The sequence below is a fragment of the Gavialis gangeticus genome, unplaced genomic scaffold (genome assembly GCF_001723915.1).
Source record: "Gavialis gangeticus isolate Ggan-Ray unplaced genomic scaffold, GavGan_comp1, whole genome shotgun sequence".
Taxonomy (NCBI): Eukaryota; Metazoa; Chordata; order Crocodylia; family Gavialidae; genus Gavialis; species Gavialis gangeticus.
In genome coordinates, this window is record NW_017729032.1 from 90776604 (window position 1) to 90802071 (window position 25468).

The window sequence follows — 25468 nt, forward strand, 5'->3', positions numbered from 1 at the left end:
GCAACCTTTCCTCATAGGACCTACCCTGCTGTCCCTTGATCATACGAGTGGCCCTCCTCTGGACCCTCTCAATGCTGTCCACATCTCTCTTGAAGTGCGGAGCCCAGAACTGGACGCAGTACTCCAGCTGCGGCCTGACCAGTGCTGCATAGAGGGGGAGGATCACCTCCTTGGACCTGCTTGAGATGCATCTGTGGATGCACGACAAGGTGCAGTTGGCCTTCCTAGCCGCCTCCCAAAATTGCCGACTCATGTTCATCTTGGAGTCAATAATGACTCCCAGATCCTTTTCCACCTCCGTGCTGACAAGAGGGAAGTTCCCCAGCCTGTATGTATGGTGCCGATTGTTCCTCCCCAGGTGCATCACCTTACACTTGTCCGTGTTAAACCCCAAGTATTAGATTTACTTCACATCCTATAACTAGAAAATCAGTTATATCGTCAAAGAAAGCAGCAAAGAGAACATGTTTGTCTCTTTCCATTGAATCTATTTATTTTGGCTTTATGTCACAGCTTTTGGCCAAGGAAATGCCTGGGCACCAGACATAGAAGCAGCAATAGGTCTGCTGTACAGTTGGTAAACAACATATTGCAACCTCTGATCTACAGTGTTAAACGAGCTCTTCCAGAACCATTCATGGAGATAAAATCAAGTTTTGACTGAATAAATCAAGAAATGAAGCTGACTAAACAAAAAGTATGCTCCAATAACCAAGGTTTTTATTTTATTTTGTTTTGTGTTTTGTTGACTTTTTTGTTTGTTTGTTGTTTGCTTTTTGCTGTTCTATCATCTTTAGTAATTTTCTTTATTAATTTTAACTATGGCAGATAAATCATTTTCACACAGCAGTATGATATGCAAGCTGAAAATATTCCTTCTAAGTATTTGAAGTGTTTTCTGATACATTATGGTAATACTTCTGGGTTCTATTTTTAAATGAGATTTGATGAAATGTTATCATTTTCTGAACATCTTTTATCTTTCCAGCTGCATTCCTTGTATGGCATGAATTTCAGAGAAACTGCCTGGCATATGGCAAGTGACCTAGTATATACCATCTGAGTGATAGTGAAACAAGGCAGTAGTTACAAAATTATTGCCCGTACCTTAACATAAAAGGTTCAAGTCCATTGAGATGTAATGCGAAGTTACTTATGAATAAACCTGTTGTGAGTTGGAAGAGCTTTCATTCTTTACTTCTGTCATACACTCAAAGGAAAACATAATTTCCTTTCCATTTTACTTTTAAAATGTACATTTCGTCTGTTGAAAATGCCTATCTGAGGATAATAAAGGAAACATCTGATGAATGTATGAATGACTGTTGCTGGAATAATTTTCATCGTTAATTTTCAGCATTTCAGGCCAGAGAGAAGAGATAAACTTCCCACTTAAATGGTTCTTTTTTGATGTGCTTCTTTCTCCATGTCAGTTTGTATGAGCCTCCTAGAGCAATTTAGATGACCTTCAGGGAGAACTATTTCTCACTATTTTGTTTCAAGGCCGGGGCTATGCTTTATTTATTCCCTTATTGTAATGAAATGGGGAAGGAAGGAAGCACAGGTGTTAAGGAGCTACTACAGTTTCTCTACAGTTCAGTGTTAAAGCTAGTTTCTTATTTCCTACTCAGAGTATCCATTTCTCACAATCTTCTGGTAATTTATTATTTTGACCTTTACATATATGCACGCCAATTTTAGAGGCAAAGTTTAGAAGAGGCCACATGTGTAACACAGCTACATAGCAATTATACTTCAGTGGGAAGCAAGTTTCATCTTTACTTGTTCCTTTCCAGAAATTCTATTAAATGGGTTTGCTGAAAAGTGCAGAACATTTGTAAAGGGTCCAATATGTAGATGACATTCTGTCGCCATGGTAGTCAATGGGGATTTTGCTTCAGTAGGGATAATTTTTTTTACCTTTTTTGAGTTTTAACTGATGTCATGGCAACATGTCCTTATGTTTGAAAATTTTATTATTGGTACATTATTACATATGCAAATAACCATACTGATATGCAAATACACATCTTGTTCAGCAGTGCATAAGAAACATATACAATTTATATTCATAGCCATATGCGTGGGTTTTTTCAGGTTTTTGACCTTTATGGAGAGGGTCATTTTAGTAGGTCTTGTCTTTGCTGGTTGGCTGCTTCTACTCATAAAAATTTTAAATGACATTCTTTTAAAGTAATAGTGCAATTAAAGCAGATATGTCCACTTGATCTATTCTAGACAATTTCAATGGCATTGTGCCTTGGTGAACGAAAGCAACATCAATTAAGCTACTATTTTAGGGAGAATTTGACAACATAAAATCAGCTCCTAATGTAATGGATGAGAATTATTATTTGAGGATATAGTATCAAAAATTAAATGAGACTGTATTCATGGGGAATATTTATAATAAGACCTGTCTTTCCTTATTCAATATTATTCCTTTTCAAGAGTAGACACATAGGTTGACAAGATTGTGGAGAAGAGAATAACACTTTTAATTTCTAAGCCCTTAATTATTTCAAGTTCATGATTTGAAAACAGGAGGTGGAGCAGAGAAGATGATAATTACCAAGCATTCTGGCACTGTCAAAAAGAGACATGGTTTACCCAGAGAAGAAAATAATAACAAGACTGTATGTTGCACTTTAAAATTTCCAAAATATGCTTTGGAGCACTGAGGCACTTTTTGATCTCAGTGACATCAGTATATAGGCACTAGCTAATTGAACTTCACAGCTCCTCTGGGAGAGAATTTGATAAGTATTATTATCCCATTTACAGAAGGTAGAAATGAGCCAGAAAGGTGAAGTGACTTGCCTAAGGACACAGTTTATGATTACATAGTCAGCTAATCATCCTCATATACACTACACTGCATTGACCTGGTGGCTAATTAGCATGGTAGCGGCTCAATAAGAACGTAAGGCCTGCCATTTACTGGGTCAAACTATAGGTCTATCTTGCCTAGTATCCTATGTTCCACAGTGGCAGGAGGTGGATGCTAAAAGGGAAAGTGAACAGGGTACGACCATAGTTTTCCCCTGTTGCTCTCCCATTTCCAGCTTCCAGCATTTAAGGTCTAAGAAGTTTTGATTCACGCTCAAAAGCTGATGATGCATTTTTACTTCCAAGAACTTGCCCAATGCATTTTTGCACCTGGCTAAACTGTCAGCTTCCACAACATTTTGTGGTAATGAGCTTCACATTTTAAATAAATGCTGTGGGGGTGGAAAAAACTTTATTTTGTTAATTTCAAACTTACTACCTACTAGATTCAATGTATGACCCCTAGCTCTTGTACTGTACGAGACAGTAAAATTTCCCTTTGCAAATTGGTATTTTGTAAACCCTTATTACATCCTTCTTCAAGTGCTTCTTTTCTAAATCACTCAGCAACAATAATCAGATTGCCAGAAGAGAGGTGCAAACAGAGCTATACTGTTTCCAACATAAGTAGCAGCCTAGCTGCGGACATGCAATGAGCTTGAGGACACTGCTCTGGAGCATGATGAGGTTACCATGTAAACATGAACATGTCAAGTTCATGACAGAAAGAAAATCTGAACTAAGGTTAACCTCACTCCAAAATATGCAAGCTTCCATTTCATGTTGTCTAAAGCCCTATCCACGTTACACTTATAGTGTGACTAACCAGTTAATCACACCTTAAACTGTGACTCAGCTACACATTCAAACAATTAATGGCATGATAAAACAAGCAATAAACTACAAAGTTATTCCACAAACAATATGGAATAAGTTTGTAGCTTGTTTTTCCCACACCATTAATTGAACGTGTACTTGAGTGCTGACCTGTGTCTGGGAGCCCCATCAACTGAAGGGCTCCCAGGCACAGGGTGCACCATTCACCTCCAGTCTCACAGGTAACAAGGCTTGCAGTGGTGGCAATATTCCTATTCCCCACACTATGAGCTTCCTCAAGCTGCAAGGTTCAGAGCACAGAGAATAATGCCATTGCTGCAAGCGTAGGTAATGCATAGGAGGGGCATGGGGGGGCACATGCCCCTCTGAGATTGGCTGCCACCAAAGCCACCGCTGGCTTCTTTCAGTGGTTGCTGCCCCCACTCCCCTCACTGCCGATGCAGCCACTGTCGGCTGTGGGCAGTCCCCACTAGCTGCCTGCTGCTTGTCACCCCCCTGCTTGCTTCCAACATTGCCACAGCCTCCAGTGGTTGGTCTCTGCTCAGCCCTCCCTCACTGCCAATGCCACCGTGGCCACCTGTGGGCGATCTTTGCTCATGGCTCCCACACCCCTGCCACACCCCTGCCGCTCCCACACCCCCTGCCGCAGCCTGTGGGCGGTGGCCATGCCCCCCCAGCCTCAGGGGGTATGCATCATTCATGGCTGCAACCCTCATCAGGTGCAGGGCTCCCAGTGGGGGTAACAGGGAGAACACTGCCCCCACTGCAAACCCCATGAGCTTTAGGGCTCACAGCTGGGGCAGCGGGAATAATAATGAAATGAATGCTGGATCATATTACACCTCTACATGCATGTGCAGAGAGGCCCTAGAATACAGTGATGTTATTCAGGGTTTAAACCAGCAAAACTGGCATCATTTAACTAAGGCCTATACAACCCTACATACACAGGTAGGATTGTATATGTGCACATGCATACATGTCATTATTACTTCTTCTATATTATACAGTTCTGCATGATTTTAAGAGACTTTCCCCATGGAAAAGTTTAAAGTAATACTCTCATGTTCCTGGGAAAGAGAAGGTTTAGCTGAAGAAAAGACCAAAAAGCAGGAATAAAGAACTTAAAATTCCCTGCAAACCTGTCCCATCTCATAATGACAATGCCCCAAAAACAACTTTGGGCTTCCTTCTCCTCTGACTGGACAAAATCCACATGTAAGCACCAGTTACTGGTGTTCTTATTTGTAAAAGTGAACTTACAATTTCTTATTAGATGCCATTTATGAAGAGCTTGAGTTTGTGAATCCAGAAATACAACTGAGTTGCTGCATCTTTCCCCATAAAATAAGGGTGCATAAAGAACTTCTGGCAAAAGAGAGAGATGGAGTCTCCCTGCTAAAAAATGTAGTCAGGAGTTTCTCAGAAGAATAAAGTTCTGCTATTTCATAAGTGTGTGCCTTCATTATTCAAATGGAAACAATTCCTCACTGTTTTAGCCTGACATAGAGGTGGAGAGGAAATTTACCATACAAGGACATAGCGTATCAAGAAAGGAAGTAATTACCAGTTACTGATTTATTTCTGGGAGATAGGATAATTCTCCTATCTTTGTGTTATTCAAGCCCCATTTAGAAACAAATGTAAGTGGGAGGTTATTTTATTTAAGTGTGAGTCAGTACAATTATATTTTGATTCAGGGATACAACCGAATAGTATAACATTACCTGTTTGTACTGCAAGTTTTAAATAAGTCTAAGTCCTTTTTTGGCCTCAAATGTGAAAATAAAAACACAATATAAATTTGATTTAATAATAGCAATTAATGTAACTTCATTATTATTCATTTTGTCCACAGTCAAGAAGCTGTGGAAAAGGACAAGAGACCAGGCAAATTTTCTCTTCTATGAATCTATTTTTTTCATTCTTCTTGGTAAAACTGCTGTACTCTTCCATCTGATAAGCCTATATCCTACAGTGGAAAAAATATGTTGGTCTCTAAATTTATCTCATATTCTTTCCTTTCTAAAACAGAATGTCAGAAGAGGGTTGGTAAATCAAGCTCTTACCTAGAGGATTGTCTCTTCTTCCTTGCCATTCAACTTTTTATCCACCATCCTTTTTCACTAGCTTTAGGAGACTTTCCTACTAAAACAATTCTTTCTAATGTCTTTCCTATCTTAATTCTAGTGGATGTTCTGTTTCCTCCACAGACTTTCCTTTTCCAGCTTCTTGGTTGTGCTGTTCTCACTCCCTTTTTTTTCAAAGCAACTTGAGGGATTTCCTCTATCAATTTCTACAATAATATCATGTTCAAAGTTACATTCCAGAGTTTGTTTTCCATCATGCTTAATCTAGTCATCGCTTTCACCATGATTGATTTCCCTCTATATGTTGTAATGCTATTCTCCTTCAGTATCAGAGATTTTCTATTCAGCTTTTTCTCTTTCTTTTTTTCTTTGCAAACACAAATTCAGTCTCTTTCAGAAGTTTTCTTTCCTCTCTTTCCCCAACACTGCACAATTTTCTTTAGAACACCATTTTCCCTTTTTCTTCCTATTTAATCCTATTCCGAAGTAATCTTATCCATGCTTAATTTTTTATAACTTTAACCCAGCAAATTTGTAAGTGATCAGTTGTATTTCAGTTTTCTTGGGACACCAGCTGAGGGCTGATTTTCAGAGGGCACATGTTTAACAGATACTGAAAATACAGGTCCTATTTCCATCTCTGAAAACTCCAGGTCTGTCACCAAGTGCACAGGCTCCCCCCCCCCGACCACACCCCCACAGCTCAGCAGTCAGACACGGGGGTCCCCAGGTGCCCCCCCATACCCAGGAGGCACCAGTCGCTGAGCTGGGAGGGCAGCATGCTTCCCAGCAGACCCAGAAGTGGACCAGAAGAGCTCCTGTGGGATGTTTCATCCACCCTAACATCTCAGCATTCACAAGCTGCCTGATACCTTCAGGTATGTAGAAAAAAATTTGAAGCTGTGTCTATATCCAAATCAATGAATCTCTCTGAATCAATTCAGAGGGTTCCGATTTGATTCAGACAGATTAAAGGGTGTCCTAATTCAATTCAGATTTGGAGATTTGACCACCAAATCAGGCCAGTTCTTCTCCAAATTGAATCAGGGACCAAAGCTTTGCACAGCCCTATTAATAGCTACTCAAGGCCAGCTGACCCTCACCCTGGTTCTGGGGCTGCTTTTAAGGAACTCCTCCTGCACTTGAACCTTGCTGCACAAACTGCTTGTCTCTAGTTTTAGAGCAGCTCCTGTGCTGGTAATGTCTTTGGCTGCTCAGGGTCCTGACCTTAATTTGGCTTGTTCCTGGATTTTAGCCTTTGATTTCCCTATGGATTTCTTTTTCTGATTCCTTACCTTGATTTGGCTGTTTGTGGACCTCACCCTGTGTCCCTCAAATTTGGAAACTAGGCTTCTGATTCCCAAATCCTGACTCTGACTTAGCATTTGGTTCCTGAATCTTGGTTCTGACCATGACCCCACCATATAATCCCCAGTGTCACTTCTGGCTCTGGCCACTAGGTCAGACAGCCTGGTGGACCACAAAAACATGTGGCAACCAATAGCACAAAGGTAATGAATATCCACTTCCCCATCTCATAACTTTTTATTTCACTTTATCTCTGGGATATCCAACTAACAGTACATGGACTACATGCAGTATATGAGGGTCAAGTATATGGCCCTTAAGCCCCAGAAGCTGCCTCACTCACTGCCACATGGCAGGGATATCTACATGTGCATATTAATACACATGAATAAACTCCAGAGCTTATTGCTTATTGCTCCAGAGTTTATTGCTCCCGGGTGTACCATCTGCATGTGTGTCTGAGATGACAGCTCATTGAGCCAGGTCAGACCAGCTATACATGGCAGGGACTGCGAATCAGCCTGGGGGGGTCAGCCTGCCAGCCCAGAGCTGCTCCCCCTGGCTCAATGTGCTATGGAAGGACTGGTTGTGGCACAACGGTGCTTCACTGTGGGGCTAGCCAGCAGGCATCCCCCACAATGAAGCACCATTGTGCCCCATCCATCCAGGGCAGCATCTACACATGCACTGAAGCAGAGTAAAAAACTTCATTTTCACAAGTATTTTCAAGTAGCCTCCTGCTATGGAGTTAAATAATTTACTTCAGCCTAGTAGGAGAGAAGTTTTAGATGTGTGATGTTTACTGTGCAGCCAAGTAGTCTACTGCTCAGCAAACATCTCCTGTAGATGCACCCAGAAAGTTAGAGCCCAGGGGTCTGCAAGCCTTTTGAATGGCAGGAGGGCCATGTGTCTGCATGGTGGGGGGTAGGCAAACCACAATGTGCTGCCATAGCCTGCACAGTGGGGAAGATCCCACCAGTTGTTCCTGCAGCATGCATTCTGTGTGGAATGTGGCCCAGCATCACATGTGGCTCCCACCCATGACAAAGTAGGACAGCCATGCTTATTTCATCAGAAATCCAGCACTTTAAGAATGCAAAAGCTACACTGAATCCTCCACAATGAATGTTCCACCATAATGAAATATGGCTACCAAAATGCCTCAAATACAAACAATAAAGTGTATAAATTTATTTTAAAAATGTCAAAAAGGTCTTTTTAATAGTGTTCTTGCTCGTTTATTACTAAAACATAAAGTAGAAAAAACCCTGCCTTTTTCCTTGGTCTTTCAGATATTTAAGTATTTACTAAATTGGTTGGATAAATTGTTCTCCAGCTAAGAATATTTTTCCATTATTCACTATGGTGTGTATTTAATATCCTATTATTCGTATTTCAAAGAATGTTTTTTGCTTTGTGGCTAAAGGTCTGAAACTTTGTAAACAAGTGAATTATTAGCAACTAACCATAAATAACATATAATAGCATTCACTCAGCTCTTAATTACCATATAGTTGTATAATCAAGAATGACACAAATATTCAAAAGGAAGAGATACTCAGAATGAGAAAACTTAATTTTGCCCATGAATCACGTTTAGTTTAGCTCTGACTGGCCAGAGGCAGGTTTCCATTTATTTCATTTTCTGGAAATGCTGCCTTCAGACAACAAAGGCCAGATGCTTTAATTTTTTATTACACTAACATTCAGAATACCTAAACAGCAAGTCCCATTGTCAGAGGTCCCCTCTGCATGTTACAGTTACTATGTAATTAACCGGTTAATTGTTCAATTAACTGAGAACAGCTACATGTGCAAAGTATTTTTCAAGCCATAAAAAGGTCCAATGACCTATAAAGTTAGACCTTGAAAACGTGTACTAATTTTATAGCTGGTTGACATCCAGCTTTAATTTCCACATGTAACAGGGTCTGTCTCTGTGGCTGGGAGCCCCATTACCTGAATGGGCTCCCAGATGCCAGGGTGCACCATGCACATCTGGAACTGGGAGTCCTGCAGCTGAGGTGAGTCTCATCCCCGGCAGCTGTGGAGTCTGGGTCACAGTACTATGGGGTACTGCCAGGACCCAGTGTCTGCAGCTGCAGGACAGCCCAACACACCCCCGGGGCTAGGAGATGCCAGTGGAGTACCACCATAGCTGGGAGATCAGTCTGCCCCTGCACTGGCAATAAGATGCAATGGGATCTAATGCACAATCCTACAATCATATCTCCTTTCATGCACGTATAGCATGGCAGATTTCATTGCACCTTTACCTGCACATGTAGAGGGGCCCAGAGAGGCAACTCTAGGAGTTGAGTCTGCAGAAGAGAAATGATACCTACAATATATAGGTTTCCCTTGCTTTATGCTGTACATGAGTTCCTGAAAAATGGCACATAACTCAAATTTACAAAAAGGGAACCCATTTTGCAATTTAACAAACAGGGATACATTCCAAGACCTCACCTGTACTGACCTCCTGACCCATTTTTACCACTTCTACAAGACAATTTTGGTGGTCACCAACAGTAGACAGTACACACAAGCACAGGGTGGTGTGGACGTTACTGTAATGGGGATGGCAACTACAAAACCACGTGTCGCAGACATCGAGCAAGAAGCACAGATCCACACAGAAGACTATGTTTTGGTGTGAGTCACTCCCACAATTCACTACACAAAGCAGCTGACTGTGTGCTTCCATCACGCCGATTGCAGAAGAATGAATTTACCTAGCATATAATGAATTTTTTATATAAAAAGGTGTCATGGAAAAATCTTAAGTTATGGGTGCTGACAACACAGAAGAGTCAAAGCTAGCATGCGCACTTTAGTCCTTGAGTGGAAAATTCCAAGGCTTACCCAGCATGTGCCCCCTGGGTGACCCGAAGGCCTGTCAATCAAGCATGACCTACTTTTCCACCATGCACATGCTCAGTCAGATACAAAGCCTAGTCAGACGCATGCTCAGTTCTCTGACTGCCTGACGTAATCAGACCAGAATATTCTGTGCAGGGAGCATTCTAATTGGCCACTAAATTCTTATAAAAGGTTGGTAAGCCCCTCCCTTGGGGGGAGACCCACTGAACTGAGGACAGAGGCTGGTTCTCAGGGACTGTCCCTCAGTTAGGCTCTGTGGCCTATCGGTCTCCTCTTATAGTGATTTTTCCGATTCGTTCTCATTGATTTTCTGGCTTTCGATTTAACTGGCACCGGCTATGACTACGACTTCGATACTGATTAATGGACTCTCAAACCGAATTTACCTTGATTCCACAGCTTCCGACCTCGGCTTTCATCCTCGACCATCCATCCATCCCATCGTTCCAGCATTGACCTCGGCACCGTTTTCAATTGACTTTGGCATCACTCACAACCCACTTTCATCCACGTTGGACTTTAGTTTTGTTACAGTTCCATTGTTTGTCTGTCCCATACATGAGCCGTTGACCAGTCCTAGGACTATTGAGCCAGGCAGTCGCCCCTAGCCTCTGGGCTAGATAGCAAGGGCTTGGCTCAAAAACCCTGTGGACCAACGGACCCCTTTGTTGTTATACTGTAACTGAAGAACATCTGTGCCTAAGCCATCAAAGCATAAGTTAAATAAACCACTTTGGTTGTAACCATCAGCCTGTGTGCCACTCAGACTCAACTGCTGCTAATCCTACCTGTTCGTATACCCTCGGCCCACTGTGACCAGTTCTCCATAACCACAAAAGGGTCATTGCATAAGACTAAATATGCACATACAGAACACACATAAAGCAAGGGAAACCTATAGAGCAGATGAGGAGACTGACATCATATCCAAAACAACACTTTGAAAATATCCTTACAAATCTCATCAAATTGTCTTGTACACATGGGGATCTCAACTCTGTGTACTCAGGTCCTTAAACATCAATACTGAACTTATTGCTTAAAGTAAAATGGAGAGAAAATATTTTGATTTGTTATCTATCATCAGTATAACATACAGAAAAGACTGTACATTCACCTTAAATAACATGCTATATTATGGTATATGATTTTACAACCATATTATTAATCTAATTGAAAAATATAGGAGGGGTTAACAATATAAGATTACCCTACTCACTTGCCATTTAATGCTGCGACTCCAACAGTGCTTCTGGCAGTTGACATACTTGCCACAAATGTCCACTGTTGACTTTGTGGGTCCCACCTCTCAACTGTATTCAGATAGCTCCAACCATCATGGCCCCCCACTGCATAAATGGGTCCTTCAAGTACTGTTACACCTAAAATGGAAAAAAAAAAAGGGACAGAAGACAAGAATGTTTTCCTCCTGCCACTGTAATTTGTAATTAATATTTTTTCATAACAAACCTAAAAATATATACATTCATATGCAGAAATGACAATTTGAAAACTGTTTCAAGCTTCAGATAATAAAGAATTAAAGAATATGAATATAATTAATGCCCATTACTATAGCATTATAGAGAATGCATCTTTTCAAACAAACCTGATTCCATTCATTTGAGGTGATTAAAATCCAGCTGATAACAGGACCTGAATAGATGCAATATACTTAGACTGTTGTAAAATGTTTGACATGACATTCTGATTAAAAATTAGCTCTCTAAAAAGTAAATAATCACACAGTAGCTACGTTAAAAATTGGCCAGCTGGCCGTATCTCAAATAAAGTATTCATCCAAAAGAAATGATCTTCAAATGGCTTTATTTCTAGTGCAGTTATACAGAACTGGAATTAAGCCTGATGGTATTAAACACCTTTATCAACGATCTGGAAAAATACATAAATTCACTGCTGATAAAATTTGTGGTACTAAGTTTATTGGATTGGTAATAATGATGAGAGCAAGGAGACCATATAGAGTGATTTGGATCACTTAGGAAGCTCCTAGATCAAACAAAATGCATTTTAACACAGACTAAAAGGTACACAACTTGAAACAAGGAATAAAGTTTGTACCTAAGAATGGGGAAACAATATCCTGGGAAGTAGTGCTTCCAAAAAGAGGAGACAAGTGGGTAAATAGGAGCTCCCAATATGTTATGGAATAAAGGGTCCAGTGAGGTTCTTGGATACATAAATAATAGAACACGACAAGGTCATGTTAAAACTCTTGGTGGGTGCATCTACACCAGAATCTACGTCGCCATAGCAATGAGCTACTGTGCCATAACTTATTGCTACAGTGTAGTAGCAGCTAAAAATAACTGTGTAGTGATGGGACTGTGCTGGTTACTGCACAATCATGTAGTACTTGCTTAAGCGAGTACTACAAGTACTTGCTTATAGTACAAGTACTTGCTTATAGTCCACTGCATGTGTAGACGTTCCCTGTATATCACTTGTTAGGCCATTACTGGAAAACTATCTTCAGTTCACATTTCTTAGGAGTTGGGGAAAAGAAATGAGGAAGCAGACAAAAAAGCCACAAAAAATATGGAAGGTCTGGAGGTGATTCCTTGATAAGGCTGTATTCATTTTAACTTATCAAAAGGAAGATTGAAAGAGGACTTGAGCACAGTGTACTGTGATCCCCTTAACTGGGGGACAATACTTAATACTCTTTAACCTAATGGACAACAAAAGCATAAGAAAAATCAAAGATGGAGAGCTCAAGCCAAACAAATTTGACCTGGAAACATGGCAGGATTTTTTAACCATGAGACTGCTTAATCTTAGGAACAAATACCCAGATAAGTGATAAGTTTTCCAGCTCTTCATGTCTGTAGATAAGAATTATTGGAATTGCCATATTAAAAAGGTTTGTGGGCCATTTCATTCAGTATCCTAAGAGGTGGCCAGCTGGATGCTTTGGAGGAAGGTGCACAACACCTCACAATTGGCAGATGTAGAGTAATCTTCCCCCATAAAGTTATTATCCTGCTCTCTAAAAGGTATAGATTTCCCTAAGCCCTAAAACATAATGCCTAGCCTTTCCAAAATCTTTTTCTTAGCATTTACTATAACACTGCTGGTGTGTTTATTTTCCCTGATACCCAAATACATACACAAAATGCCTCTTTGGATTGCCCTAAATTCTTTACCTTAATATAAGCCTCTGGTAGTGAGTTCCACAACGTAATTATGAATTGTGTGGGCAAAAAAAAAATAATCAGTTTGAAATCTATTTTTAAATTTCATTGACTGGCTTCCTTTCTGGTGTCTTATGAAGCAAGAAGATTAATTCACATTTTTCCTTCTCTTGATTATGCACTATTTTATTTACCTTTATAATGTCCCTTCTTTGTGTCCTTTCTCAGATAAACCATTCTAATCATTTCATATTATTTTCTTCCTATCTTTTGACCAGTGTTGTTGATTTTCTCTGAGCTTCCTTAAATTCTAAAATATCCATATGGGATATTAGTATTCACAGTATTATAAATGAGGTAATTCAGCTGATATAATCACATTTTTCATAATCATTTAGTATTTTTCACATAGCCTAACACTTCTTTGTCTTTTTACCACAGCTCTGTACTAAGTAGAGGTTCTCATGTATGGCATCACATTATTTTAATCAGTGCAATTAATTTAGAACCCTGAGAGACATTTAAGTTATTCATTTTCCCCCCTCTGTGTCCATTACTTCGCATTCATCAGCACAGAACATTGTGATGTCCTTTCCCCCAGCTTGGTTACAAACCTCTAAGCTAGGTACAGACTTTCAAAAAGCCTGAGGTGGAATTCATCTAAGTAATACAGTTTTCTGTACATGGCATAGTTTAGATTGGTAGTGAACAAAACACAAATTCACCCTTCGGGGGTGGCAAATCTTAGACCAGGTTCCACCATTTTTAAAGTAGTTTATGCGTGCCAAACTTCTGTTCTGTTACAGGTATAGACTAGTTTCCGATCACTTATGTTACTAAAAATGTTATCTCTGTACCTGGCCCTAAAGTTCAATATGATCCTTTCTTGGATTCAACTAACCTAAATAACTTTGTTGTCTGTGAATTTTGCCACCATTTCCAGAGATGTATTAGTATTTAATCCTAGGCGGACTCAGGGTTGGTCTAAAATTGCTCCCTGCCCCTCCCCCCTTTCCCTCCACCAGTACAACTCCTGGCAAAAATCTAAATATAGATGCAATTCTACTTGCAAAAAGCCCTTAATTATTTCACTCTAGAGACTTGTATAAGAAATTCAGCAACATGCTCTCTGCTCCTCATAAGTCCTTATCAAAATACATGCTCAAGTTGTGGATCATTGTGTTTTAAAATGATACACAAATAGAACTTTGTAAAATAGAATGTCATCTGATTTCTGCACATTGTAACTTTACTTTGAACTGTTCTGAAAGGTGTTGTATTAAGGTCTTGAGACCAGGAAACCAGCCCATTTATACTAAATAAAACCCAAGATTGCTAAATCTAGATTGCATTTATACCCCTAATTATATTTCTTTTTTTGTATCCAAGTGTTTGAGGTAAATTGGAAGACTGAATAACAATTTCATTTGTGAATACCCTGTTGATATTCATAGATAGAGCTGTTGTGCATATAAATAACTTGATTTCAAAATGAATTTGAGTGAGTTATTAGTTAGTGGTAGGAAGGATGACAGAACTGGATGAATTTAAACTTTTTCCAAGATCTATTTAGGTGGCATTTATTTTGGACGCTGTCAGTAGGAGAAGAAAAGAAAGAGTAAAAAAATATGCAAGATTTGGACTACCTAATATTATCTGAAACCAGAAACAAAACAGCCCTTCAGCAAAAATATGAATCATCATAGTAGTTCTAGCTATTTTTGTATTTTTCCCTAATCCATGAGATATTTTTTAGGGTTTGTCATATTCTTTTTAATCATACTAGATTCAAACTGGAAAGCTGAAACTGCTTTCATTTTCATGGCACACTACTCAATAAATACTTTCTTTGGACTGTAGGAAAAAAAGCATGAATTTTGATTTTATGCTGTTTTTAGAGTCATCAGAGAGATGAAAAACTAATGGTAGCTAAGTGACAAACCAAATACTATTCCAATTTGTGAATGAAGGCAGTTAAATCTGATAAAGAGAATGTTTCACATTTCACTGATTTTTTTTTTGTCTTGCTTATATTATGGTAGCTTTTGGTTCTAGTTTTTCCTATATATTCTATATATTACCTTTAAATATTTTTTTGCAAGTTAAGAAATGGTAGCTTCAATAAAAATCTCTTTTACACAAATAAACAGATAGAAGCAGGACCAGTAACAGTATAATTATTGCAAAAATAAATGTTAGCACCTTCAAAGAACTGCACATTGTAGGCCAGGCTTGAATTAAAATGTAAAGGGAAAAGACCACTAAATGCTAGTTCATGGGCCAGAAGTCTGCATGTCAGGGGTGGTAGCATGTAGTTGATTCCAGTTTAGTACAAAAGCAAAGTGTGTTGGCACTGGATGTATGACCCAGATAACTTGTTGCAGGTGGACGCAAACCCTCAGACCTACCATGACCTCTCCATTTGATAATAGGTGAATTTTATTGATACACAGTGATAACAGTTAAGAATAATGCAAACAATTCTATACTATACCTACCATTCCTAAAGCTGTCATCAAAAGGAAGGTACATCTGGCCAGTACGTGAGCTTCACCCTGATATCATTTTGGTTGCCCTTCTCTGTATCTTTCCTAATTCTACTACAATCTTCTTGAGGTGTGGAGCCCAGAACTGCGCACAGTATTCAAGGTGTGGGTGCACCATGGTTTTGTATAGTGGCATGCTGAGGTTCTGCATTTAGTTTTTAATTTCATTCTTCATGATGCCTAACATTTTATTGACTCTTTTGGTTGCTGCTGCACACTGAGCTGATGTTTTTAGAGAATTATCTACAATGACTCCAAAGTCTCTTTCCTGAGTTGTAACAGCTTGTTCAGAACCTAGCAACATATAGTTGAGGGTATTTTTCCCAGGTGCATTACCTTGCACTTGTCAACACTGAAGTTCATCTACCCTTTTTTTGTCCACAGCTTGGCAAGATCTTTCTGCAACCCCTTTCCATCAGTTTGGGATTTAGCTGCCTAGATTAATTTAGCATCATTTGCACCCCCATTTTTAAGTCATTAATGAAAATGATGAACAAAATAAGGTCCAGCACAGATTCCTAGCAAGTCCTCTCTTTGACCTCCCTCTGTCCTGAAAACTGATCATTTAACCCTATCTTTGCCTCCTATCTTTTTAGCAGCTCTCAGTCCACAAAAGAATCTTCTTTCCAATACTGTGGCAATGTAGGGTTTTTTTAAGCCTTTGGGGATAGAACTTGCCAACTGCTTTTGAAAGTCCAAATATATTATCCCACTTGTCCACATGTTTGTTAACACCCTCAAAAAAACTCAAGCAGATTGCTAAGGCAGTATTTCCCTTTGTAAAAAACATGTTGACACTTCCCCAGCAAGACTGTATTTGTCCATGTGACTGCTGATTTTATTCCGTATTATAGATTCCACCAACTTGCCTGAAATGGAAATGCAGCTTGTTGGTCTGTAGTTCCTGAGATCACATCCAGAGCCTCTTTTTGAAGGTTTGTGTTATGTTGGCAATCTGCCAGTCTTCTGGCACAGAGACCTTCTGTAATGATAGGTTAAATACTTTTGCCAGCATTTTACAGTTTTACCTCTGAGTTTCTTCAGAACTCTCTGGTGAATGCCGTCCAGTCCTGGTGACTTATTAGTATTGAGTTTATCAGTTTGTTCTGAAACTTTCTCTGTCACTTCAGTGTGTTCCAACTTTTCAGACCTTCCTACTAGATCAGATTGATCTGGCATGGGAATCTCCCATGTCTGCTGTGATAAACACTGAGGCAAATAATTCATTTAGTTTCTCTAGTATGGCCTTATCATCCCTGTGTGCAACTTTTACACCTTAGTCAGTTGGACCTTTTACAGTTTGGTCCCATTGATTCTCTAACTGGTTTCCTGCTTCTGCTATATTATAAAATGTTTTATTTTGAACTTCAGTATCTTTTTCTAGATGATCCTCAAGTTCTCTTTTGGCCTACCTTATTTTGCTTCTTCATTTGACTTGCTCTCAGTTTGTGAACTTTCCTATTTTCTTCATTTAACCACACCTTCCATGTTTTGGAGGATCCCTTTTTGCCCTGAATGGCTGCCTTAGCTCTGCTATGAAATTATGCAAGGGTTTTATTGATCTGCTTGGTACCTTTTTTGATTTGTGGTATACACTTTTCCTGAGCCTCTAATATGTTATTTTTAAACAGTTTCCAAGCTGCCTGCAGGCTTGCTTATATTTTTTGATTGTCCCTTTCAACTTCTTTCTAGTTAACTTCTTCATTTTTGTGTAATTTCTTTCGTTAATATTGTAAATTGGCATGATGGACTTTTTTGGCTTACCCCCTCCTGCTAGAATGTGGACTGTAACCATGTCATGGTTGCTATTACACATCACCAACAGATACCTTTTGAACCAGTTCCTATGTGTTACTCAAGCTAAGGTCTAAAATTGTTTCTCCTCTAGCAGGTTCCAAGGTGAGTTGTTTTAGAACATACAGAAATTATATTTCTATGTCTTGCCCTGATGAGGTGTTTACACAATCTATGTGAGAATACTTGAAGTTTCCCATTATTATTGCTTGCTCCACTTTTAGCAGCTTCTTTAAGCTCCCTGAGCATTTCATAATTACCTTCACCTTCCTGATTAGATGGTTGGTAATATAATCCTAGTACTATATTTTTTTTACTAATGTATGGAATTTTACCCACAGGGATTCTATGGTATTTTTCCTTTCCGGTAAGATTTTAATGTTGTTACTAGCTACGCTATTATTAACATAGTGCCATTCCTCCACCTGCACGTCATACTGTTATTCTTGTATAGTTTGTATCCTTTTAGAACAGTATTCTATTGATTATTACCCTTCCAGCTTTACTCAGGATGTGTATCCAAAGACTACTGGCATGGTTCTTTTGCTAACTATTGTGCCACATAGCACCGTGATGAAGTACTCCACACTCCTCCACAACTTCTGAATACCTTCTGAACATAGCTGCATGTAATGTACCTGCAGCACCACACAAAGGAGGCTATATGACTTCCAGTGTATGAGAAGCAACTTGACTTGTTTCATAATGGTGCCATCCAGAGTAGTGAGTTGGTGACACAGACCATCTTAATAAGAGGATGGAGAGAATTTCTAATTGTAGAGGGCTCTTGACTAGCTGACAAAGGAAGAACAAAAGCCAGTAGTTCAAAGCTATGTATCTTGACAATTTCAAGTTAAAAATAAAACTAATGTTTTTAAAACTGAGGGAAATTAACCATTAGAAACGTTTACTAAGGGGTTTTATGGATATTTTGCCCCTCAGAATACTCATATCACTTCTGGATATATGTTAGAAAGATGCGCTCTACTCAACAAGAGGTATGGCCTCTAGGTAGGAATTATTAGGTGAAATTCTATGACCCTGAGGCTGAAGGCCAGAGTAGATGCTCACAGTAGCCCCATCAAGCTAAAAAAAATTGAAGAATCTTTTTGCATTTGCCAAATTGTGGTTCAGTCACACTCCCATTGACTATGACATGCACTCTGTTATGACATATGGGTGCAGCTGGTATTTCCTATGGCTGGAATTTGGCCAAATTTAACAGGTTAATAATGAAAAAAGTTGGTTTAGACAAATGCTATAAACCTCTATAGTGACAGTATAAAATATAAGTGCCTCAAGTATAAAATATAAGTGCCTTTTAGCATCATAACTCTGTGATAATAATTACTAGACTTCCAAAGGGAATTACTTAAATCACAGGTTCCTTTTTACCTCTTAAAAAGAAACCTCAATCCTCTCTTTCTTTTGCATTTTATGAGTATATGTATATTTTGTCATCACCTAGTTCATATTCCTTTTCTATTACTGATTCCTCTTATTCTCTCCACAGTTCATAGTATATGAATTTGGGGATGGTTCCAGAATGTAGTGGGTTGCAACTTTGGGGCTTCTTAAACTAGGCTTTTGCTCCCCCCACATCTCTTAGCAAGCCCCAGTAATAAACAAATAAAACAAGAAAACAACAAAAACTACAAGATGAATATTAGCCTACAATGCGATGCTGCAGTTAGTAAAGCAACCAAAACACTAGCTTGCATCCATAGATGCTTCTCAAGCAAATCCCGGGACGTCATCCTCCTGTTGTACTCAGCCTTGGTGAGGCCGCAGCTGGAGTACTGCTTCCAGTTTTGGGCTCCACAATTCAAAAAGGATGTGGAGAAACTTGTTTATTTGAGTTCTTGGGACTGCAGCTTCTTGAGCCAGGTCAGAGCATCCTCAGCTGGAAGCCCAGGGGGTCAGCCTGCCAGCCCAGTGCTGCTGTGACTTGGCTCAATGTGTTATGGAGGGGCTGGCTGGGACATGAGGATGCTCCAGTGTGGGGCTAGCTGGCACCCTCATGAAGCACCCTTATGCCCCAGCCAGCACCATCAGCATCTACACATGTCTTATGGTACACTAAATAACACTGCTGCAAGATATACTTGCTTTATAAGTACTAACCTGCAGCACAGTTATTTATTTCCCTGTGGTCTAATAGGCCACACATATAGATGCTAAGACTTTACTATTAAGCTAATTATGCAGTTTCACAGTAAGCGTCTCATGTAGATGCACCCACTAACAGGTTAAACATGTAAGACAAACAGTACTTGCAGTTTAGCAGTATCACTTTAGCAGATTACGCTTGTTGAAGAGCAGGCTCATTTTTCTTGAAAAATAGAGACAAGAATTGTACACAGTATTTGAAACAATGATTTACCAGTGCTTTATTCAATTACATTAATACATACTTCTTTCAATGGGAGATAATTTACCTTATACATTCTAAGACCACTTTTGCCTTTTTTGCAAACACATTATATATGTGACTCATATTTATCCTGTGATCAACTAATACACCAGGTTTTTCTCTGGTTCTGTCTATTCCAACTGATCAGATCCAAGTTAATTTCAAATAGGAAAATTATACCATAACTTGCATGAACTTACACTTTGTGTCATTAAATTCCATCCCATTTTGGTTGCTACAGTAATCAATGTCATCCAGTTGTTTCATATACCAATATTCTGTGTTAACAATGGCTGCCATCTCTATGTCATCAGCAAGTTCATTAGCCTGTGCCATTTTTGGTGGAAGTCAGGTTTGTTACTGAAAATATTAAATAAAATCAGACCTAAAACTGAACCTCAAGTATCTCTGTCAATAAAATTGGTCTCCATCTTGATGGTTCTGCTTTCAGGACCATCCCCTTTTCTTTCACTTTTAATTAGTTCCTTTTCAGCCTTATACTTGTTATTCTAATCCTCATTATTCTCCACTTTAGCAAGTTATATTGCACACAGTATTTTATTAATGCTTAACTGAAGTCCACAGGCAAACTAGTTTCTATACCACTCCGAGACCTTTCTTGATTGGAAATTGCTTTGCAGAGTATTTGCTAATAGAGCGGTAATATTCTGGATTATACAGCACTACTCTCTCAGTCTCTTTGAGGCAAAATTAGTAGGTATTATTACTACTAAAGTCAATGTAAAGAATTTTCATAAGGTTGAAGTAGAATCAGCAGATGTAAATTTGTGGAATTTTAGATGCACGTAAGGCAACATAAACATGGGGATGAAACATGATCATACAATCACAAGAATATATGAAAGAATATGAAATATTAATAACAAATACTTGTCCATGTTGATTGTAGCATCTTTACATTCTCTGTCAATGAGAGTGCAGCTTTAAATGTGGAGCTAAAGGTAAATGAATAGTAATTAAATCTACATTTTCAGTTATATTACTTCCAATTTACTCATTGCTGGGTTAAACAACATTATACCCTAATGATTTAATGCCTCATTATTTTGAATTCTCATTGCAGTATAGTTCACTTCAGAAATGTGGCTAGTCTCTGCAAGGATTAACTCAGTTCCTCTGCTTAATGTGAAAGTCCTGAATGCTAAAGTCTTAGAGCTGCATATGCTGTAAGAATATAAGAAGTCCTATACTAGGTTGAGCTAATGGTCCACCTAGCACAGTATTCTGTCTCCAATGGAGGCTACACCTCCTTGGAAGCCGAAATTGGCACCAAGGAAGGGTGATTTGAGACCCTCTGGGTCAAGATACAGGGGAGACATGGCAAAAGGGACCTTACTGTAGAAATATAATACAGCCCTTTGAATCAAGATGAGGAGCTAGATCTGGAATTACCCAGAGAATTGTGAAAGGCTGCAGGAGCAAAGGCTATGGTAGTCATGAGTGACTTTAACTATCTAGACATCTCCTGGGAAGAACACTCAGCCAAATCTGACTGGCTGCATAGATTTCTTACTTGTATCAACGAGCTCGACCTGTCTCAGGAAGTATATGGGCTGACCAGAGGAAATGCATTCCTAGATTTAGCTTTGGCCAAGGGGGATGTCCTGATGAGTGATCTGATGATAGATGGTAACCTAGGCAACAGTGACCATGACATTATCACTTTCACTGTCCACCATAGGACTGGGAAATCTGTCAGTAAGGTACAAATTCTTGACTTTAAAAAAGCTGACTTCAACAAGCTAAGGGCTTTAGTAAGTAATGCCCTATGGGATTATGTACTGCAGGGAAAGAGTGAAGAAGAAGAATGGTCATTCCTCAAGGACACAATCCTCGGTGGACAGAAGTTGTGCATACCTGTATGCAAAAAAAGTGGCACGGGGGCTGAGAGGCCATCTTGGCTCAATAGGGAAGTCACAGATCTTCTGAAAAAGAAAAGAGAGACTTGTCAGTGGTGGAAGCTAGGAATAGGCCCCAAGGAGAACTACATAAGATTGTTCTACACCTGTATGGGGCAGATTAGAAAAGCAAAGGTGGTGACCTAATTCAGGTTAGCAACCGAAATCAAAGACAGTAAGAAGTCCTTCTATAGGTACATATGTAACAGGAGGAAAACCAGTGGAAGTGTGGGACCACTGCTCAATGAGTCTGCACGTCTGATCACTGACACCAAGGAGAAAACTGAACTCCTGAATGAGTACTTTGGATCTGTATTCCACCAGTCTAAAAGTGATAGCCTAAATGCAAATATGACACAGAACAGTCACAGTAGGGATGAATTTATGACCCACTAACAGTCAATGTAGAGCTGGTGAAAGAACAGCTAGAGAGCCTGGATATCTATAAGTCAGCAGGACCAGATGAACTCCATCTGAGAGTGCTGAATAACTAGCTGAAGTCATCATAGGACCACTGGAAAACCTCTTTGAGAATTAATGGCATTAAGGAGAGGTCCCAGATGACTGGAAGAGGGCCAGTGTTGTGCCCATCTTCAAGAAGGGGAGGAGAGAGGATCCAGAGAACTACAGGCCAATCAGCCTGACCTCAATCCTAGGAAAAATCCTCAAAAAATTTTTCAAGGAGCCCATATGTGATAAGCTAGTAGAAGGCAAAATTCTGAATGATAGCCAGCATGGTTTTGCCGTAGGCAGATCATATCTGACTAACCGTATCTCTCTCTATGACCAGGTCACTCACCACCTGGATCAGGGAGATGAGGCTGATGTAATTTACTTGGACTTCAGGAAGGCCTTTGACTAGGTGTCCCATGAGGCTCTCCAGGTAAAACTTGGGCTCAACAATTCAACTGTCAGATGGGTAGGAAACTGGCTGCAGGGTTGGACCCAGAGAGTACTAGTAGCTGGATCTGTGTCAGTCTGGTGGATGGTAGCCAATGGGGTCCCCCAGTGTTTGGCACTTGGACCAACATCTTCATCAGTGATCTGGATGTGGGGGTGAAAAGCACACTGGCAAAGTTCACTGATGACACTAAGCTCTGGGGAAGTGCAGCCATGCATCAGGGTAGGATGACGATCCAGGCAGATCCAGACAGATTAGTTAGATGGGTGGACCAGAACTAGATGCTGTTTAAACTGAGAAATGTACAGTGCTCCATCTGGGGAGAAAAATTCCACAACAAATTTACAGGCTCAGTGGTGCTATGCTAGCTAGCACCACATCCGAAAGGGACCTGGGGGGTCATAATTGACCATAAAATGAATATGAGCCACCAGTGTGATGCTATAGTTAGCAGAGCAAAAGAGTACTTTAGCATGCATCAACCGATGCATCTCAAGGAAAACTAAGGAACTTATTTTCCTACTCTACTCAGCATTGGTGAGGCCACAGTTGGAGTAGTGCATGTAGTTCTGGGCATCACACTTCAGTAAGAATGTGGAAAAGCTTGAGAAAGTCCAGAGAAGAGACACTTGCATGATCAGAGGCCTGAAGGGCAAGCCATATGAGGAAAGGCTGACAGATACAGGGCTGTTCAGCCTAAAAAGAGAAGAATTTGGGACGATTGGGCAGCAGCTTGCAAATATATCAGGGGAGAGCATCAGGGTCTAGGCAAACAACTATTCACCAAAGTGCCCCAGGGGAAACCCAGAAGCAACGGTCATAAACTCTTAAAAGAAGGTTTCAGACTTCATATAAAGAAAAACTTCTTCAAGGTTTGTGTGACCAGACTCTGGAATACCCTCCCAGCATGGGGTGGTGCAGGCACCTACCCTGGACATCTTCAAAAGGAGACTGGACATCCACCTTGCTGGGGTTATTTGACCCCAACAGTCTTTCCTGCCCAGAGTAGGGGGGTTGGACCTGATGATCTCACAAGGTCCCTTTGAGCCCTAAACTTCTGTCAATCTGTGAAAGGTAGAAGAAATGGATGATAGTAGGAGCATTTAACCAGATATTTCTAGAATGATCTAACCCTTGGCAAACTCCCAGGCATCCACCATTTTGGTTTAGAGATGCCAGAGAAGGCCTGCCTTCTTTAATCATTCTGTTTAATAGCTGTTAATAGATTATTATCCATGAATTTATCCAGTCTCTTTTTGAACAGCTATGCTATCTGCCTCCAATAGTTAGATATGTTCATAGTTTCATGATGTTGGGTGGGGCTGCAAGCCTCGCCTAACCCCTGCTTATTCTTAAAAAATCTATTTTACTGGAGTTAAGTCCATTATATTGTATCCTGGACTGCAAATATATATATTAGTGACATTTCATTTTAATCATGGAAAATGTGGATTTAGAGTTACTTTTTTAAATCTGAACATTTATTTTTTTTAAATCAGAGAAAACAAAAGGATCCCGTCTCATGAGTACCTTTATCATTGGCTCCAAATTTCATATCCCTTCACTCCTCACCTCACACATATAAAAGGGCATGATAATGATGAATCTAATCATATTTTTTTTCAAATGAAACCACTTGCCAAATTCAACTTGATAGAGAAATATTTTTGGTTTAGCTGAAAGTACATTTTCTGATGAGTTTTCTTTCTGCCCCCCAAAAAGTCACCATGGTCTATGCAAATACTGAGACCAAAGAATCAAGCTAGTAGCCTCCTCTATTCTTGAAATCTATGATTTTTTATTTCAACCTATTTGGCTTCATAAAGAACTTGCTGCAAAGAACTTTCAGTATTCATTGCTGAATATGAAATATAGATATATACATTTTGTTTAGGAAGGTAGAAGAGCTATTGTAGGTAGAAATGAAATGTGCAACTAGAGTTGATTGCTCAACAAAAAGTGTGCTTATCTAATTTATGCTCTCATTCCCTTAAATAACCAACAATTTGCTTTATGAACCATGTATATAATACACATCTTCAATCACAGAGAAATGGTTTTGCAAATTGACCTGATGGATTTTTGTTTCGTGCACATGTGAAATCTAATCAATGAACTTGGCAGCTGTTACATCTGCCATATAATGACAATAAAAAGGCTTTCATTCTCTCTTCATTACCTAATGAGTTACAATATTTGTTAATAATAATAAACAATAATTTATGTAGTGCTAAAGCTGAAAATGCATGTTACAAGAAGTGTTAAAAAAGACTGGGGGTCAGGGAAGCAGGAAAGAACAACCTCCAAATGAAATCAGGAGATTGACTTCAGTGAAACCACATTGTAAAGACAAAAGCAATAGCAACAGTGTATCCAAATCTAAGGTGGACAAGGACTTTATGATAGGTAAGGTTTGAGAATACTTGGGTTTTCAAACGTGATCTGAAGGAGAATAAGAGAAACTGGCATGCATTAAATTGGTAGACATGTAAAGTAGAATTCTATTATACTTCATACACCTAAACGACACTTACCGTAAGAGGCATTTTGGCACAGTTTGGCAGCTACTCAGCTGCATGCATGTGTATCTGAGTTTAAGTCCTAGAAAAAATGAACAGAGAGGCAAGAGGGTGGTCTCCCATGTTTTAGCCCCAACTGACCCCTCACCCAGGAGGGTTTAAACCTGCAATGCTCTAACCAAACCACAGATTGTCCACTATGTGATCCCTGTTCCAGTGTTCCTTTTGAAATTAAGCTGCTGTACTTTCCATTCAATAGACATTGGATAAAAGG

At 39.6% G+C, this 25468-nt stretch overlaps 1 protein-coding gene across 1 annotated transcript in view; it reads right to left on the minus strand.

Moving 5' to 3' along the window:
• The window catches only part of KLHL1 (kelch like family member 1), a 635410-nt gene that overhangs the window by 67183 nt on the left and 542759 nt on the right, over positions 1-25468 (minus strand). Inside the window, exon 8 of the mRNA XM_019525304.1 lies at positions 11167-11329. Coding sequence (XP_019380849.1) covers positions 11167-11329 — 163 coding nt within the window. The remainder of the gene's footprint in view (positions 1-11166; positions 11330-25468) is intronic.